This window comes from Cucurbita pepo, chromosome LG01, assembly GCF_002806865.2.
Source record: "Cucurbita pepo subsp. pepo cultivar mu-cu-16 chromosome LG01, ASM280686v2, whole genome shotgun sequence".
Classification (NCBI taxonomy): Eukaryota; Viridiplantae; Streptophyta; class Magnoliopsida; order Cucurbitales; family Cucurbitaceae; genus Cucurbita; species Cucurbita pepo.
In genome coordinates, this window is record NC_036638.1 from 4,811,549 (window position 1) to 4,830,667 (window position 19,119).

The 19,119-nt window shown below is 36.9% G+C and overlaps 4 protein-coding genes and 1 non-coding gene across 5 annotated transcripts; 3 read left to right on the forward strand and 2 right to left on the reverse strand.

Moving 5' to 3' along the window:
* Positions 1-786: 786 nt before the first annotated feature.
* Positions 787-3,936, forward strand: LOC111791208. Its single transcript, XM_023672467.1, has 2 exons — positions 787-2,067; positions 3,005-3,936. Exons 1-2 carry the CDS (start codon positions 1,525-1,527, stop codon positions 3,644-3,646), a joined length of 1,185 nt encoding a protein of 394 aa, XP_023528235.1. The 5' UTR covers positions 787-1,524; the 3' UTR covers positions 3,647-3,936.
* A 265-nt stretch (positions 3,937-4,201) lies between these two features.
* LOC111805290 (pentatricopeptide repeat-containing protein At1g10270-like) lies at positions 4,202-6,499 on the reverse strand. The gene has a single exon (XM_023690323.1). The coding sequence runs from the start codon at positions 6,412-6,414 to the stop codon at positions 4,468-4,470; it is 1,947 nt and encodes a 648-aa protein (XP_023546091.1). The 5' UTR covers positions 6,415-6,499; the 3' UTR covers positions 4,202-4,467.
* A 186-nt stretch (positions 6,500-6,685) lies between these two features.
* LOC111799863 (COX assembly mitochondrial protein 2 homolog) lies at positions 6,686-8,470 on the forward strand. The gene is made up of 4 exons (XM_023683353.1): positions 6,686-6,775; positions 7,083-7,152; positions 7,789-7,893; positions 7,991-8,470. The coding sequence occupies exons 2-4, from the start codon at positions 7,108-7,110 to the stop codon at positions 8,075-8,077; spliced, it is 237 nt and encodes a 78-aa protein (XP_023539121.1). The 5' UTR covers positions 6,686-6,775; positions 7,083-7,107; the 3' UTR covers positions 8,078-8,470.
* Positions 8,471-8,793: 323 nt separating this feature from the next.
* On the reverse strand, positions 8,794-19,032 carry LOC111799854 (uncharacterized protein At5g08430-like). Its single transcript, XM_023683341.1, has 10 exons — positions 18,825-19,032; positions 17,624-17,703; positions 16,791-16,978; positions 15,546-16,419; positions 13,082-13,191; positions 12,416-12,475; positions 11,883-11,933; positions 11,725-11,795; positions 10,872-11,056; positions 8,794-9,581 (listed from the first exon to the last, which is right to left on the reverse strand). Exons 1-10 carry the CDS (start codon positions 18,917-18,919, stop codon positions 8,974-8,976), a joined length of 2,322 nt encoding a protein of 773 aa, XP_023539109.1. The 5' UTR covers positions 18,920-19,032; the 3' UTR covers positions 8,794-8,973.
* Positions 18,060-18,267, forward strand: LOC111783111. The gene has a single exon (XR_002813285.1). It is a non-coding gene; the product is annotated as a small nucleolar RNA U3 (small nucleolar RNA).
* Positions 19,033-19,119: the final 87 nt, after the last annotated feature.

Sequence of the window (19,119 nt, forward strand, 5' to 3'; positions counted from 1 at the left end):
AAAAATAATTGATCTATTAGATAAAAAATTGAATGTATAGTAAGATCATAAATTTTAAATTTTATGAATGTTCGTAGATTTGTGAATTTGAAAACATAATAAGATCGGTTAAATCCAAAATGATCTATTAGATAGTTTTTAAAGTATATGGACCAAATAGAATAACTGGACATATTCAACTAACGTAAATACATGTATTATGAACTAAAAAGTCATAAATTTGAATCTGTCGTGGTATGAACACAACTTTTTAGTTGACTAGGTACATATTTTGGTAATGATTTAGATTGACATTAATTGAATGTGTTTTTGGTTTATAGGCAGGTTTTTAACGGAAAGATGTATTCAATTGAAGTACAATAAAGGTAACCATGTAAAATTGAATATTTGACCTAATAAAGAAAGAGGTGGTGTATTAATGTTATGCTCTAATTGGTGTAGATAAAATGTATTGTTTTTTAAGNAAGGTAACCATGTAAAATTGAATATTTGACCTAATAAAGAAAGAGGTGGTGTATTAATGTTATGCTCTAATTGGTGTAGATAAAATGTATTGTTTTTTTTAATGTAATAATTGATTAGCGACGTGTTGTGTGTATGTGGGATGATATTAAATGAGACACATGGTTTGGCTTAGAGAATAGCATAGAGAAAATTGTATTATATTGTTAGCTGTTGGTTTGGCTNTGTTGTGTGTATGTGGGATGATATTAAATGAGACACATGGTTTAGCTTAGAGAATAGCATAGAGAAAATTGTATTATATTCTTAGCTGTTGGTTTGGCTTTCTCATGTGGAAAGAGGTGCCGTCGGATTCGGCACCACCCGGCGATAAGAGCGCTCTCGTTTCGCACGTCACAATCTTTTCCTTCCAAAATCATTAAAGAAACTGTTCATAAAATTCCGCTAGAAATTAAAATAATTCGAACCCGTTTCTGTCCGTGTCCAGACCCACTTCCGAGAGACCAAAATCTCACTTTCTATCTCTTATTTTCAATTTTCATTTGGCTTCTTCCCCCAAATCTCAGTGTGCCCACCAACCCCACCCATCTCAATTTCACTATGTTTCGATAATGATGCGTTTTTGAGTTTCCCATCTCTTTCAAATGCGATTCTAACTTCTTCATCTCCCTCCAATTGCCTCTGTTTTTCGTTTTCAGATCGCTTGCTGCTCGATCCTTTTCTGCAGATTCAAACCCATTGTTCTTGAGGTTTTTCGATTGTGTTCTTGATTTTTCCTGCTTTGTTGTTTCCGCATTTTATGCCCATTTTGGGAAGGATCACGTCCCGCTGTTTGTTGTTTTTGGGTAGTTTCTTATCTGACCACAACGCTTTTACATTACGATTCTTCCCTTGGGATTCCCTCGAATGCCTGAACTCTGGTAGATTTTGCTCAGTTCATCGATCTCCCTGTTGATCAAATCCAAGAAACTGGGTGCTGGATTGTGTCTTTAAGGATTTAAGGATCAACTGGGAAACTGAAACGTCTGCTTTGTATTTTCGGTTTTTGGGGTCTCAACAGCAATGCCTCGGTGTAGGGTGGACAAGGATGAAGGAGAGAAGCACCCTGGTTTGCTCAAACTGATGCAGATTCTGTCATTTTTGGTTGTTTTTGTGGCTGGAGTTGTCATTGGATTAGCAACAACTTCACATATTAGCAGATACTTCACCTCACAGACTGAGCTTTATTCTCTAATCAATCATTTTTCTGTTCCTAATACTCTGGTGGAAGAGAACTGTAGTGGTTCAGACATGTGTAAGGGAAGGGAGTGTTCAAGTTTCCATTTATTCATCCATCCAGAGAATTTGACCCATACCATGTCTGACGATGAGCTCTTCTGGAGAGCTTCAATGGTGTCAAAGAAAGAGGATTACTATCCCTTCAAAAGGATACCAAAAGTGGCCTTCATGTTCTTAACCAGAGGACCACTGCCCATGCTGCCATTATGGGAGAGGTTCTTTTCTGGCCATGAGAAGCTGTTTTCTATTTATGTGCATGCCCTACCAGGCTACGAGCTAAATGTGACCAGCAGCTCTGCTTTCTACAGACGCCAAATTCCCAGCCAGGTTTTTCCCTCCTTTTTCAACTTGTGTATTGATATTATGCGATTCTACATTGTTGCTGCCATGTTTAGTATAATCAATGTCTGCAAAATGTGCCAAAATGATAGAATACAAGTGATTAGATACATCAATCTGAAATTATAGATAACATGTTCGGTTTAAACCTCTTGACCTTTTGGTTGAGGAAATAAAGCTATGCTAGAGTTGATAGGCCTAAACTTAAGTTCATCCGTTTGGTCATGGTTTCTAAATCTTATTGAGCTTTAGAACACTAAACCTTGTCTGATAAAAAGATTTACCGTTCATGATATCAAAAGGAAAGCATTAGTGCATGATTAACTCAAGACTGAAGGGTTTGATGCGATGATTCTGTTGTCTGCCATGTCAAACTGCTGTAAACTCTAGAGGAAAATCCCTTCTAAAAGATTGTTGAGGTAAATCTGCAGTTTTGGCTATCCTTTTACAGAGGCAGGAAATTTCATCCTAGCTTTACTTGTTAAGTGGTTTCTCTACCTCCTCATCTTTGTGATGCCTTTGTGAATCCTGTACATTTCTTTTGGAAGGCAAATTAGAAGTAAACATTGGATACTAATTGATAGAGTGACATAGATAATATGGAATACAAACCTCAAAAATAATGTACGTTCTCTTGCATGTATCGAGATCCATACGTGCAAAAGTATTGAAGCCTTTGAAATAATGTTTCTAGTATGGCATGTTTAGAACTTTGGCTCTTTGAAACTGTTGAAGAATGGACTAGAGAATGTATTTGGACTCTGCTAACTTCTGCTATGGTGGCTGGCTTTGATTGCATAACTACTTTACCTCAATGTTTTATCAATCTAGAATAGAAAATTTCAGCATTGCTTCCATATTCTCCAAAGTTTGATCAAGTTACTCGCATAATTCTTTTAAGAACAAGGTCATTTCATTTTTGCAGTATGTTTCTTGGGGCTCAGTATCACTTGCTGATGCCGAGAGGCGCCTTCTAGCAAATGCCCTGCTTGACTTTTCAAATGAACGTTTTGTTCTGCTTTCTGAGAGCTGTATCCCAGTGTACAACTTTCAAACAGTCTACAAATATCTGATAAACTCTGCCCACAGTTTTGTAGAATCATATGATGAACCGACCAGGTACGGGCGTGGTCGCTATAGTCGCAAAATGCTTCCAGATATTAAGCTCCAGCATTGGAGGAAAGGGTCCCAGTGGTTTGAAATCAGCCGTGGTCTAGCCGTTTATATTGTTGCAGATACCAGATACTACACTCTGTTTAAGAATTTCTGCAAGCCTGCTTGCTACCCAGATGAGCACTATATCCCTACTTACTTGAACATGTTTCATGGTTCTCTGAACTCAAATCGCACGGTGACATGGGTCGATTGGTCGTTGGGAGGCCCGCATCCTGCAATGTACGAACCAGCTAACGTCACTGAGAGTTTTATAGAATCTATAAGAAATAATGGGACAGAGTGCCTATATAATTCCGAAACGACTACTGTTTGTTACCTCTTTGCTCGAAAGTTCGCTCCATCTACCCTGGAGACCTTGCTTAACCTGACCTCATCAGTAATGAATTTTTGAACATTCTAGTTAAAAGCAGACACGTCTGTTGTTCTTTTTCTTTTTATCTCTTTTGGGTGGGGTGGCGGGATGGATCGACCAAGTTCCTAGGCTTTGGTGGCACATTTTGTTATAGATGCCCATCTACATTGGTGGAAGAATGATTCAGTTTTGGTTCAAATGTATAGATTTTTGTTAAGAGATTTGAGTTCCCCTTTTGAGAGATACTCCCGCAAGAATTGAATCCTTCAAAGAAGGAAAAATGTAGTGTAGTAATTTATTTTTATTTTATTCATTGCCTATTTGCTCCATCTAAATTTCTCATCTCTTGTTTAACAAGATTTGTATAGACAGGCGAGTTGGTGATCGAGCCTGGTCGACCGATACTACTATGGAAGATTTGATATCTACTCCATTTTATTTTTTATGAGCTTGATTGATGTTCTCTTGCTTTTTACTAGACAGCATAAAAAACGACATAGATGTAAGAATGTGTTCTTAGATTCTCCCATTATAGTTTGGAAGTAGAAACTATGCCCTGCATTCCAAGGATATTGCATTGTTACAGATCTGTAATGATGTCTCAAATGATTGAGTCAAAATATTATTAATAAATTTGTGAGTTTAAATAGTGTAACAAGGGAATCTACCTTAATATATAGGTAAACACATAATATCTCAGGCAGTCACCATGGATATTGCAAAATCCACGTACTAACAAGAAAGCTTGAATAAGAGGACAAGTGGCACAAAGAGGTGGTATGTAATTCATCGCAGTATTGCGTTGAACTCAAAGTCAAAATTTGACAATATCATCCTCCAATAACCTGGGAAGCAAAGAATCAAGCTACTGCCTGCCCAGCCATTTGGGGGGGTTGTGAATGCTGCTGCTGTTTTTCCATTGAAGGCGGTGGACCTGATGATGGCTGTTGTGGTCTTGTCATTTGAACTGATCCTGATTGAAAATAGTTGGGGCCTGTCATTTGAGGTGCTGAAGGGCCGTAACTTCCTCTAAATTGAGGGACCTGCGATTGTGAAATTCTTGGGGGTCCAGACGTGGGGCGATAAGGGGCATGTCCCCCTCTGTTCATCATTAACAGTCTTTCAATCTCTTCATTCCGGCCGGCCTTTACAAATACCTCTTTAACAAATTCCTGAAGTGAGGGAGTGAGGCCAATACCGTACCTCATTACCTGGTCAAGCAACATCCGACTAGCATCGAGAGCACCTTCATTACATAGCCCTCTAATCACCACATCATAGCATGTGGGATCTGGTTTAGGATCCCTCTCTCCCATTTTTGTTAAAATCTGAGCACATTCAACTGCCTTGCCATTCTTAATCAATTCGCCAAATACCCTGTTTCCGAAGCTAGCTACGACTCTCAAACCTACATCGACCATTCTGTTGAAAACTTTCAATACATCATCAATCTGCTCAAGCTTTAAATAAGCTTCGATCAATGTCCTATGAGTTGGGACATCAGGGGACAAGGACTTCGAGCAAAGCTCAGCAAAGAAAGTCTCTGCATCTTCCATCATTCCATGCTCACAAAACCTTACAATAATATTGTTATACCCTGCAACGTCCATCGCAAAAGGCCTCGACTTTGGTTGAGTTCCCACCTTCCGGAAAGTCTCTACTGCTTCTGAGAACTTACCAAGCTTAAAGCACTCATTAACCATTATGTTAAACGTGTCTGAATTGACTGCTTGGAAATTTGGAGGAGTGTGATTATCCAACATCTGATCAAATAAGGTCCAAGCCTCCGTTTTCTTCCCATGCTTGAGCAAAACCTCCAACAGCACATTGCAAGTGGCTGGAATCATCTTGAATTGCCTATCAAGCAATGACTTGTACGATTCCATGGCCTCCTTTGCTTTCCCCTTATTAAAGAACCAATCCATGAACGTAGCATTCACAACTCCATCATACACCAAACACCTCTCCTTCAACTCATCAAACAGTTCATTCGCCTTCTCCAAATTCTCCAAATTTAGAAACCCGGAAATCAAATTATTATAAACCAACGAATCAGCCCCATGCCCTTTATTCAACATTTCCCGCAGAAGATCCACAGCCTCCCCAATCCTCCCAGAATCAATCAATCCCTTGGTCAAATGCCGATAAGTTACTGCCGAAGGACTAAACGGAGCATTTGCAATAATATGGCGATAAATCTCAAGACCCACATCAACACGACCCTCATCGCAATGAGCATTAATCAAATTATTATACGACACAACATTGGGAACTATATTCGACTGGTTAAAGAAGAACTGAAACAGTGCAATCGCATCACCATACCTCTTGGCCCGATACATGGCAGCAATAATAGCGTTACAAGTGAAAACCGTGGGCCGGGTGTTCGAGAACACAGAGTGGCGAGCGACAGCAGAAGCCGCATCAAGATCACCGGCACGAATTAGGGATTGAACACGATTGTGAAGGCTCAGACGAGGCCCCACAAGAGCGGATGTGGAGTCAGGAAGACGAGGAGCATTAGGATCACGCTGAGGGGGCGGATAGTTGTCGCGGCGAAGAGCATGGAGAGGGGGTTCGATACGAAGACGGCGCTTTCTACGGCGTCTTTCGGCAGCAGCTTCTTCGGCGGAGGAAAAAGCAAATGAGCGGGCATGGAGAAGCGAAATAAGAGAAGAGCTTTGCGAGGATGGAAGAATCGGGGTCTGCAGATGTTGACTGAGAGGACCAATGCTCAGAGCTCGAGAATGCGATGGCGAGGTTGAAGTGCGGCGGAGAGAGCGGAGGAGGAGGCGGTATAGTGACATGATTCTACGGCGAGAGAGAGCAGAGGGACGATGAAGAAGATGAACTGTTAAACCCTAGAAAACAGAGAATCAGGGGTTTGGGACATTTCTGTACACATCGAAAAAGACAACTGCCATTTTATGTTTAGGATTTTATTTAATTTCATAAATAGTAAAAAAAAAAAAAGAAAAGTAATTACCGAAATATATAAAATATATAATTATATATTTTCTTTATAAAAATTATTTCTTTTTAAATCTGTAACATTATATATATATATATATATATATATATATATATGGTTTCTAGTATTTTTGTATAGACATAGAACGAAAGCTGGCCGTTCTCAATTCGGGATCAGATTTTTCATGCTTTTCACAGGTTGGGTTTCTTGATTTGAATCTTCTTCTTCATCGATTTGATTCATATGCGTTTTTGTAGATCGTCAGTTCTAAAATAGCACTGATTCTATGGCCAAAAATAATCGTAGTGATTCTCCGGAAGTGGATATGAAAACCCTATATTTCGATTGAAATTGTATAACCGCTAATGGATTTGTTTAGATAATAGTTTGAATCGGAATCTTAAACATCCGCATCCATTCTCTTCTCTCTGAAACGAAATCGATGCAATGATTGTGTGGTTTCTGAAAACGATTTTGGGTTTTTTATGAACTACTTTGTTGCAGGTTGCTGTGGATCTCATAAGTGAATATGCATCCTCCTCTAACTTTGCATAAGCACCCGATGTGTGCTGAAGTGAGTTCGAAACTATGTTTTCTTAATATATATATATATATATAGTTGAATTCCTCGAGATGGTTGGACTTGACCTTCATTTCACTTTCGAATTTTTTTATTATGCTGTATGCTTTCAAGAAAGAAAAAGAAAATCTTAGCTTGAACTCCAGGTTACCCTTCTTGAATTCGCACACCCATTCTAATGATGAATTCAAGTCACCTCTATTCAATGAAGGGCTGAATAATTGACATCTCGTTCAGTTTTATGCTGATGGAATTCAAATGATGAGTCTGGAGTTATAATTAGTTGAACCGTGTTAAGTAGGTGGTCCGGTGCAGTGAACTTACGGCTGTGAAATTGCGGTAGGAACTAAAATTTATCAACTAACTCGCAAGAGAATCTCTATAGATTTCCTTGGTGATCATTGGTAAAATAAGTTCTAATTACATGATGCCCACCTATTAAGTTATTAAAATCTTTTGGGTTTCTTAACAACCAAATGTTGTATAGAGTTAGAGGTCGAGTTAGAGCAAGAAAATCTTCCAGTAGTTTACTAAAGCCCAAAATTCCCTACTGTTATGTGATTTTGTTACCGGAAACCAGTTTTTAAGAACTATAATTTTCCTGCTCTTCTCTTTCCATCACTTGTACAGATTATTGAGGAGTTTCAAAAGTGTCATCTAGACCATCCCATTGCAAAATTTTTGGGTGAATGCACAGATCTCAAAATTAAGCTTGATCGATGTTTCAGGCAGGAAGTAAGTTTTCTGTTTCTACACTTTAATTTTCCTTCGTTTCTTTTGTAGACCTGCTCCTTTTTCCATCTAAAATGACACTTTCTATTTCTGTTCACAGAAAGCTCTGAAACGAAAGGCAAACTTTGAGCAGAGTAAAAAAATGAAGGAAAGGCTAGATGCTTTAAGAAAGGAAAACGCTTTATGAAGTAGTTAGGATATGGCACTCATGGAAAGTGTTTCAAGACGAAACATTTAACTAATAAGACATCGAGATTGGGAAGATATGTAAATTCATTACAGAAATCTAGAAATTTGTTGCCAGTTTCAATGGTTGAAGACTTTGAATGACTCCAGAGTGTGGAAGAGAGAAATTTTAGTTTCAACACAAAACTTGTAGATTGTGAAGCTGGTGTCGAGCAAAACTGCAGTTTTGGTTGGGAAATTCAATTTTATAAGGCTGGTTCTCATATGGGAATATACTTTGTATGCTTGAAAACTGGCCATAAATATAATCTTAATCATGTTTAGTTGACATATTTCTGGTCTCCAGCTATAATTGTGACGAAACGAATGCGAAAGATTTGCCCCTTGCATACAATTTCTCAAGAATCTTCTGAGGTAATCTTTTCTATATGTTTAATCCATTTTGCAATTCTTATGTGGGTAATTTGATCATTGAAATATTAAAAGATTTGCCCCTTGCATATAAGGTTGCTTTTCTTTGAAACTCTATTACATCATGACTATGTTTTAAATCTGGCTAAAAATCTTTGCTGTAGTGCTTACTATAAAAGATCTCTTGCTATCATCAAATTATGCAACATTGACATATTTATATTTCTTTTGAAGGCGACGGAGAAAATGATAGACAAAGATTCAAATGTGTAAAGGTTAAAAGGACAAAACGTAAACCCTAGGCTATACATAAAAGACCAATTCTGATTCCCAGGTTTCACATGAAAGGGTTTGTTTCTTATAAAAAAGAGGTTCCATTGGAAGCACTAGGCAGCAACTGTTTCTGCACTACCGTATATAATTCTAACTGTACAGTAGTTTTGTATCAACAGGCATTGAGTTGGTTGATACAAAAGCACCCAAAATCTATTCAGGGAAAAACAACCTAATGGCATCGCTCAAAGGGATGCCCTCTTGCGAGCTCTGACCATTCTTCCAAACTTTACATTTCAACTCAAATGAGCTTCGGTCCCTCCATTGCTTCAGTAATGACAGTGGCAAGGGTCCCCTTGTCTCCCCTTGAGGACTTGCACAATACCACAGGGAGAAATTTGGATTCTCTGAAGTCTGCATTTTATCTTCAGCTTTCAAATCCTCGTTATCGCTTAGCTCAATCAACTCTACTTCAGAAGCCCTTTTGCTTTTGAACTTTGATTTCTGAATATTGATATACTCACTTTGCCTTTTGATGCTGGAAAGCAATGGTTTGGAATATGCATGTTTCTTTGGTAGAATGGATTGATGCTGCTCTCTATGAGGTTGAAATTCTGCTGCTGGGATGCATGATTTTGTAGCAAAACCTTTACATGCTTTCTCCTTTGGCAGAAGAGGTTGATGCTGCTCTTCATGAGTTTGAAATTCTACAGCTGAGATATAAGATTTTTGAGCAAAATCTTTACAAGTAGATACCTCGAAGTGTTGCTGCTTCTCTGAAATAGTTTGCATGCCAATCAAACATTCTTCTACCATGGCAGCTGAGGATCAAGTCAGAAAATAAAAACATAGTTTGTCAAAATATTGATCTTTGATGCTAATTATAATATAGATGGTAAATACGCATTTGAAACAAAAGGGCAACTACTTTTGTTCTCAATCACGCTGCGCACTCCTTTTGTATCTACTCGAATCAATTTTCTATATAAGTGAATCTCAAAAAATATTAGAACATGATCCAAGTTGCATTTGAGGCCTGCCTTCTGTTATTCATGGACAATCATTTAACATGGCCTAACCTTGGAAATGTGTATATGTGAGACTCAGGTTAAAACTACTATTTTGTCCCTAAACTTTAGGTCTCATTCCATTTTACTTAAAATTAGCTAAACGAGTCAACCCCCATAGGATGCAATTCTCGCAACCCATAGAGATTGGTCACCTCTTTTAAAGCACACCCTTGTAACTCACATGGTCGTAGTTGATAAGTTTCTTTTATCAAATTATTCGATTGAATAAGAATCTTTCTCTATCCCAGGTGGCTCACATGAGATCAAAGCCAACCAACTCTCAATTGGCAAACTAAAACTACCAGCGGCTGAGCCCTTCAACAGTAACCCAACAGTAAAAGAAAGCACTGATATAACTCCTTGTATTCTACCAGTCAGAGTTAGTAACCTATCAAGAGAAATTAAATCTTCAAATTCCAATCTACCAGTTCAAAGGATTTGAACTACCTACAAAGTTTTTTTTTTTTTAACTATGGTTCGAGTGGAATCGAAGTACTTTTAAGATAAGAGCAAGCTTTGATAGAATGTCAAAACTTTTCAATAGTGTTAGTTTTCCAATTGATTGGAACATTATTGTTCTAGCGACATTTGTTCAAATTGGGACATGTTTATTCATACCTCTAGGTCTTTCGATTATTTTACTGCTATTTTCTTCCCTTCTGGGTTTGAATTGTAAAACATTTATAAACCTTTTCATTAATTAANGGGGTTGAAAAAAAAACATACAAATGAAACAATAAACAAAGAAATAACCAACATAGGCAGCACTTAGGATAGAAACAGCACGTCCAACTTGGGTGGCAGAAAACAATATGCTCTGGTCTGGTTCATAAATCCAATGGAACAAGATACAGGGCCAACTAAATTCAACGGATCAATGGCTCTAAAATTCAATGCAGCAACTAGGATAGAACAGACATCCAAAAGGGAGCACTTCTTCAAAGTTAAAAGTGAACATCTGAGCATCCATTATTCAAAAAATAATAAGCAAAGAGCAAGCCTGACCAAAAAAATATCATTACTATGAGAAAGATCACTAACCTGTGGCAACTTTTCTGACGTCGCTCCCATCAACCAACATGTGATTTTCTTGTTCATTCTGCTTTAGTAAATCATCAAATGTAGGTTCAAGAATATCTGCTATCACTTCTGGCAGTTCATGGATCAACCGTGCTTGTTCTGATGACTTTTGAAGTAGAAGTCTTTTTTCCATGTACTCGAACAATGTACACACAAAGCACTGGTTATGGAAACTTATTTTATTCTTGTTTAGAAAGAAAAAATGCCGGCTTGGTCAGATCCACATGAAACTCCCCAACAGAATAAAATGGACCCAAACTGAAAAATGAAGTACATGGATAGGCAAAACCATGTCTGTATATTTCCATATTACAGTATTATTATTGTTGTTATTGTTATCATCTTAACTAAGAAACACAACTTTATAGCCTAAAAGTATATAGAAGAATGTCTGGAACTGTAGAAGTTGAAGAAAAGGTATACTCAATACACAAGGATATAATTGTTAGTATCAAATATCCTAAGTGATTCCAACTCACGGATACATAATGTTAGATGTCCTGTCCTGTCTAGAGGTTGTAACAATTATCCCCTCATCCCAATTGTACGCTATCTATCTTTCTTCTGTCTACTTGTAAGTATTCATATGTTAAATGACGACTTGGTATACAATGAGTACACAAGTCCAATGAGAAAAGCTTAAACTAAATTATTGTTGATCGTTACCCTTATTGTAAAGGTGGAACCATAATAAAATGAAATGGCACCAATTAGAAAGTCTATTTAAATTTTATGTCTTCCAAAATAAGTCATTGTCTTAATTTTAGCCACCCCAAAACGACATATATCATATAAAGTGAATCAGATAGGATATTCTCTTCTCCATCCCTTCTCATTTGCATGATCAATACACGTTTGCAATCTAGCCAGCTCCTCTGTAATCCACTGTCAGTGAAAGAAATATAAACCAGTTGAATGTATTTAGAGTTGAAAACAATTATTTGCTTTAAATTTAATCGCAGATTACCCTACATGTTTCGTGATATCCTCATGCAGACTTTTTGCCTTCTCGTAAAGCTCCATCTGAGGAAAAAAAAAGAATTATATTGAAGGATGAGTAAAACTGTACATTTGGAATTATGCCTCTGACCGTAGCAATACCAAGGAAAGAAACTCTTCAAAAAAGATATAGTCTTTGGCATTATAGGAAGAATAGATTATAAGACATGCATGAAATTAAGAGAGACATGCATATTCACAACTACTTACGGGCTTTGATCATTATACCATTGTTATGCTCACCATTGTAAAAAAGACGAACAAATAGAATTAGGTAAAACTAAGTGTCAGGCGTTTTCTAGATCAATCTGTTTCATAAATTTACAGAAAGCCACTGTCAGTCACCTGGCAAGAACGTTCACGAAGCTACTACTATAATAGTCCATGAAAACAGTGACTTGCTCAACCGAGAATATACTCTCTCAAGAACAGAAATCCCCACAAAAGTTTTTCAGTTAAATAATTCTCTACAAGTTCAAGGATGCCTCAAAATTCTACAGACTTACCACAGTGGGATTCTTCAGCAGGCCATTTTTCATTCTCTGGCGCAAATCCTCACATTCTTCCTGCAATACTAGACACTTGGTCAAAATTTCCCCAGAATATCTATATTTCAATATGAGTAGGGTGGATCCCTAAGAGAACATCGGAGGCTTCTTTTGAGATCAGAACGTTACAAAGAAGGAAGTTTCTACCGGCAGAGAAAATCCTTCTCATGCAACTCCAGTATAACTGTTCAATTCCGTGATGCACCCAACTCAACAGATCGTAACTTTACCTAGGCATGCTAATCAGCATTCGATTGTTTTAGATTCTGATTTACAATTTATCACCATCTGTGGCACAAAATTAAAGAAAACTTGCAATTTATCTAGAAAAACTTCAGAGTAAAAACCATGAGGTTTGCTAAAATTAGGAGAAGGTCTTTCCCTTCTTATCTAAGGATTATAAATCCAGATCTTCATCACAAGGAGCAACTCAACTTCAAGAGTTCCCTGTCCCGAAACAAGATATTAGAGACAGTGCTAAAATTTAAAAGATCCTTGAAAAACTCTATATGTCACAATTATCTTATAATTAAAACATAGTGGGAACTGAAAATTTTCTCCCGACGGTGGGATATGAATTTTATTAGCAGACGATAGAAATTAATATAAAGATGTATTTTCTACCTCACAGAAGTCATCGTCTGATAAATTGTAGATTGGTATATAGTCTAGTCGATAGGTAACTTGCAGGAGAATTTCCTGCTTCCCAGTATTGCTTGAATCTATCATTATGCCTGTGATGTGCAGAAAAAGGTTTAGAACAAAGCACAGTAATTTACAAATCACCTGCAGCACTTTAATATGTAATTACAAAAGATAAATCAGTTTCAGCAAGAGAAAGGTACGGCAAACACAGTTCTAAAGGTAGATAAGGTGCTTAGGAATAATTTTGAAAAGAACATTTTGTTATTCTCGCCAAAAGTAAAGATTAAGTTCTTTTCCAGTAGGGAAAAAAAAGAATAACATAAATAAAGCTGGACTTTCGTCTTAAAATGCTACACTTAGTGCCTTCAAACTGAACAAATAAATAAATCCGACACCATAGCTTGATTTATCAAATTTTGTTCACTAGTCATTGTCTGAAAATTCAATGATAAGTTCCACGATGAGCCAACTTTAGTATGCAGAGCAAATAACATGAACAGTAACTGATGCACGAAAGGACAATCTATACTATAATTTAACCAAATTCATTTCACCATAGAAGAAATTAGATTAAAAAATTCAAACAATAAACTAAGCACTAATGTTTCCAACAGATGGCTGTTGCTTCTGTTTATAATCATATACTCTACCTCTTTTTCCATCACTTTTTACCATCACTTTTTACCACCACCTCCACCTCGCTCTCTCTCTCTCTTACATTTTTCCTTTTCTACACCTCTTTCTGTCAGATTCTCTTTCATCTCATTCCCTCCCTGTTCCTCTCAAGCTCAAGTCCTCGCCAATCTATATAAGCCATTTGCATGGTCATTCAAGTTGCATGTGAGTTGTGAACACGAGCTCAAGGCTAAGCTACTAAAAAGCAAAGGGAATGTTCGTGCATGTGGTTAGTTAGGTAAATGTTCAAGATGCCTGCAACCCTGCAAGATCAACAGGCTCAATTTAAAAAAGAACAAACCTTGCCTTTTAGTCTCACAGATTTGAATATCTTGAAAAGAGTGGCAAGGCAAGAAAAGCCTTACAACCGACCATGGTTGAGACTGGAATCATGGAACCACACTCTCCAAGATAGTAGGATTGTGACACATGGGGCTTCAAGCTCGTGATTTTTTTTTAAGAGGTCTAGGGTGAGGGATGCCTATCTCTTTAAACAAAATCCTCATTTGTTTAATAGTGTTCTATGTTTAATTGTTCTCTCTTTAAACAATCTCTTTCATATATTAAAAAATTGCTAAATCTATATTGTGTCTTAACTCACTAAATTATGCAAGGACTCGTGTGCACGCTGTGGTTCAGAAAAGATAGATGAAATGACCTTTGAAAGAGAGGTGAATGAGACAAAACTACTACGGTCCAACCTACTTGGATATCAAAACTCCCTTGCTTACATATTAGAGATTAAAAACGCAAGTCAATAATTTTGAATACAGTGAATAGAGAAATATGAGAAAAATTTTAAATGAACAAAATAAATCGTTAGCTTTGTACATTGCTGATCTCCAGTTTCTGTTGGCTAATGTCTCTATAGTTAAGGTTGGGCTTTTAAGTGACTCAAGGAAGCGATCACTTCAATCTTTGGGCTTGTTTTCACTTAATTTGTTAACTCGACATCTTGCCTTGACTTTTCCTTTGAACAAGGATTTATTTTCTGCTTTATGGAATTGCAAAAGACCCAAGGGGATTAATATTTTAATTTGGATTATGCTTACCGGATCTTTAAACTGTTCAGAGGTTCTCCAACGGACACTTCTTTTGATTGCATTTCTCCATCTATTTGTATGCTTTTGCTGTGCAGCAGAGGACTCTCTTCAACACAAGGTCTTTAATTGCTGATATTCTCGGTAGGTTTGGGCTAGTTTGTATTCAGTTTTCAGCCTACATTGTGTTGCAGTTGCTTCTTGGTTCTCCTTTGTCAGCCAAATCCAAGACTCTTCGGTGCAATTTAGTGAAAGTCTTTCTTTTGGAGCTTTGGTTTGAAAGAAATCAGAGGATCTTTCAAAACAAGCGTCTCTCCTCTTTTGACTATTTTGAATCAGCTCGTCTTAAAGCTTCATTATGGTGCTACCTTTCTAAATGCTATGCTGATTATTTTATANCATTATTATTATTATTATTTTGTGAATATTTTTGCTATATTTCGTCTTCTTTGTTTTTATTTTTATTTTTATACTATTTTTATTCTCACTCCCGTGTGGAGTTTTTATTTTTGGGTCTTAGCCACTTTTCATTATTCATTATTTCAATGAAAAGCTTAGTTTCTTGCTAAGAAAAACAATAAAAGAAAACACCATGAAAAAAGGCAGCATACCATAGAAGTAGCTTCTCCTGCAGATAACTTGGACAAAATATTTAAATGTTTCAAATATTGAGCTTACATATTTCTAAAATGCAATCACTAATCTAAGCAACATAGATAGTTAATTACCTGTAACTTGTAGCAACTGGTAAGAATTTTTCTGTGAATAGTCGTTGGGATCGGATTTAACTCTTATAAAACTTCCAATCATTTTTCCTTCAAAACATTCAGGATTCTCGAGAAGCCTCTCTACTAAACTTCTTTTCAGATAGACCAGTTTGATGTTTGCTGAAATGATAGCAGCAGAACAAGTATGTGACACATCTGACAGTTCCAGTTCGGCAGGTTTTCTATCTGAGATCAACTTCCTTGGCTTGTTACAAGCCATAGAAGAATTATCATCCTTCTCTTCAATACTACTTGTGCTCTCATCATCAGATGATTGCTCCATGTTTTCAGCAAAATGAGCAGTTAGGTGCTTGTGTACAGTATTCACATTCATTGATTTCCTTCCAAAAACAGCTTGTAGCTTAGCATCACAAATAATCTTCTTCTTTTTCAGCGGATGGAAAAGCTTGTTTTCTTTACAATAGGTTGTAATTATAGAAGTCACATCATGCTGTGACAACTTTTTTCTTGTATCCTTGCCAATTGTTGAAAGAAATTCTATAACTGGTTTTGACCCCCATCCAATGAACTTTTGGTCACTTGACTTCATTTTTTTTCTCGTAGTGCATAGCTTCTCCTTGCTTCTTTTGCATTTTCTTACTAGTTTGTGCCCTTCTTCTGTATCCACCAACTCTTCATAGTCTGATGGAATTTCATATTCATCAGTGTCTTCTTCTGATTCCTCAATTTCATTTCTAAAATTCCTTCCCTTCTTCAATAAGTTACTTGCCATATGAACAAGTTCTGCTGTCAAACCCTGTTTTTTCTTCATCAGTTCCCAGTATTCCTTGAATAGAAATTCATAAGTCTCACGATCATTGAAGTCAACCTTTGTCTGCAAATTAGCAAGCATAGAGGTAAGACGAAATCAAAAGGAAGCAATAATCTTTGATTCACCAAACCAAATATCTCAACAAAGAGCCGAATTTACATATTTCCATCAATAAATTTAAGAATAATTTAATTGGTTGAAATTTTTGATAAATTGTCTTGAAACATTTTTTTCCTTACCAGATTAGGTAAGATTATTTGGCCGAATGCATGCGCTTAACAGTATGGTTCCTCATGAAATAATTTGACTTGTTTGTTGGAATGAATGAAGAAAACGGAAGGACAAAACCAAAAAGGAGAGGGGTTTGTTCATGGATATTCCACTTGTGCAAAGGAGTAGGATCAAACAATCATAAAAAGGACAAGTGAGAATACCCCATCAATGTCAACATCTTTACCGTCTTCTATAAGTAATGTGAGCTGCAAACAGTGATTGCAGAATCCTCTCCAGCCTCGAACACGCACAAACTCAGCATTAAAAATGCAGCGTCCACATACAGCTTGTGGGCAGCAAACACAACGGAACTTTGAGGTTTTATGGCAGAGGAAGCATGAATGCCAGTCTGATACATAATATATATCATGATTTGAGGAAACTGAAAAAATACAAATGACACAGGCAGACAAAAAAAAACTACTAGATATCAAAAAAAGCAACATACAAAAAGTGAGCTTACACTTCCCAGTTATATAAACTGGTCTTATTGAGGCCTCCGAGTGTATGTACTATGTTGAAGACATGGGATACCATATACGGGGAAGGCATCAAGTAGGTTTGTGGAATAACACATAATCGTTAATAAATCTTTTCCAAAATTAGAAAGATGGCATAGTACAAGAGTCAGAGAAATATTCACAGCAGATAGCACGATATGACTCATGCTTCACTTGCATCCATATGTTATAGATATGTTAATTTCATAAATTTGAAGTAGTCAATGACAGACACCATAATAAACATGTCCAGGGACTACATCATACCAAGCTCTTTCTCCCGGCAGTCGTGAAACCAAAAATGGGGGAGGCTTGGAACTCATAAGACAATAGCAGATGACAAACTTTGTATTCTCGTACTTATCAAAAGTTGTAACCCGTATTAAGAAGATATCATTAAATAAGCAACTAGCGACTGTTTAATTAAAACAGACTAAAATCCATACATGACACATAGATCACTCTTAAAATCATAATTGCTTTCAGCATCTTACCACAGGTCCAACGATCTTCAGACTCCACAGAAGAATCTTCCCTTCCAACACATTCAGGGTGATACGCTTTAAGGCAATCTCTGAAATCATTATACAGAAAGAAAATCCATGATCGAAGAAATATTTATCTGGACAAAGAAGGATAGATACATAAGAGTGTCCCAAATCCCTTTTGATAACTACAAAAATAGACTGAAGAAGCAATCTACTCCATCGCATCTTCACAGAATCTTATAGTAATTTTAAATTTTAACAACAGAGTCCAAATGCATCACATCTACAGTACATGCATACAAAATCCTTACCGATATACGAAGAAAAAATGTTTTCAAATCATACAAGTTCACTCATGAATACTCATAAACTGATACATGTGCGTTTTTTTTTTNGACTGCAGAGTTGGAGTAGTTATATGGAGCAATGCAAGGGATTGGGCACGACCTTACTTGAACAGGATCTGTTCTATAGGTTGTACAACTGTGTCCTTGAGTTCTAAGGAGACAAGAACTAAAGTCTGGTTGATGAACCACTGCCCTGCGATTAGAGCGTGATTAACGGCTCAACGGACATTAGTCCTGCGGCTGTGGAGGATCGTTCTCGGTAGGGTATCCTGCTGGGATGGTCGCATGGCGGTCTGACAGACTCTATAATAAAATCTTTTGGTTTTTTTTTTTTTTCTTTTTTTTAGAGGGAGAGAGAGAGAGAGTGATAGAAACAACTTTCCTTGAATCAATGAAACGTCTCCGGACATAATGTGGATTAACATGCTGAACTCGGTAGAGAATTCTATAAATTTTTACTATCATACTAAATAAATAACCCTGATCGTCATACTAAAAGCTTCGAAGTGTGTACTTTTCTCAAAATAATTTTAGGAGAAACTTTCCCTGAAAATTACAATGTGAAAACAAGTGAACACTGGTGAGTCAAGGAAAAATAAATTAAACTATTAAGAACCCAATTGTAACACGATTGTGAGGAAAAAGGAGAAAAAGAACAAACAAACAAGCAAACAGACCAGCAGAACTTTTGTTCATTTCCATTTTCCACTTCATTTCGCTATTCGTCCGATTTTACATGCATGAACTTCCTATCTAAACATGAACATCTCAGTGCTTCTCCTAGCATAACCATTTCTCCTAAGAAAATCCTTGCATGAATAAAACAACGAATGGGCATTCTCAATGGTAATGGAACTCACTTGAAGTCGCAAAATCTGAGGAGTCCTCCATCTTTACAAATGAAGCAAAAATCCTCTCCGATTTCTTCTTTCCTTGTGCATTTCTTCTTTACCATTTTCGTAAATCGAAGCTTGAAATCACTGAACAGTTTCACAGTGAGGACTGAGGATCAGGAAGGACCCTTTTATGAAATGATGATTACTCTAACCCATTTTGCAAAGCAATGATTAAAAGCCTTAAAATCTGACTTCTCCTTTAGAGGGTTTTGACGGCAAATTTTTAACTCGACAAAAAAAAAAAAAAAAAAAAAAAAAG

Excerpts from the sequence above, each read along its gene's own strand:
- LOC111805290 (XM_023690323.1), bottom strand. The coding sequence starts at position 6,414 with ATGTCACTATACCGCCTCCTCCTCCGCTCTCTCCGCCGCACTTCAACC.
- LOC111799863 (XM_023683353.1), top strand. The coding sequence starts at position 7,108 with ATGCATCCTCCTCTAACTTTGCATAAGCACCCGATGTGTGCTGAA. Across the intron at positions 7,153-7,788 it reads AGCACCCGATGTGTGCTGAA|ATTATTGAGGAGTTTCAAAA; the intron begins GTGAGTTCGAAA and ends TCACTTGTACAG. Across the intron at positions 7,894-7,990 it reads ATCGATGTTTCAGGCAGGAA|AAAGCTCTGAAACGAAAGGC; the intron begins GTAAGTTTTCTG and ends TTCTGTTCACAG.
- LOC111799854 (XM_023683341.1), bottom strand. The coding sequence starts at position 18,919 with ATGGTAAAGAAGAAATGCACAAGGAAAGAAGAAATCGGAGAGGATTTT. Across the intron at positions 16,979-17,623 it reads TGAAGATCGTTGGACCTGTG|ACTGGCATTCATGCTTCCTC; the intron begins GTAAGATGCTGA and ends ATTATGTATCAG. Across the intron at positions 11,796-11,882 it reads ATGAGGATATCACGAAACAT|TGGATTACAGAGGAGCTGGC; the intron begins GTAGGGTAATCT and ends TTTCACTGACAG.
- LOC111791208 (XM_023672467.1), top strand. The coding sequence starts at position 1,525 with ATGCCTCGGTGTAGGGTGGACAAGGATGAAGGAGAGAAGCACCCTGGT. Across the intron at positions 2,068-3,004 it reads GACGCCAAATTCCCAGCCAG|TATGTTTCTTGGGGCTCAGT; the intron begins GTTTTTCCCTCC and ends TCATTTTTGCAG.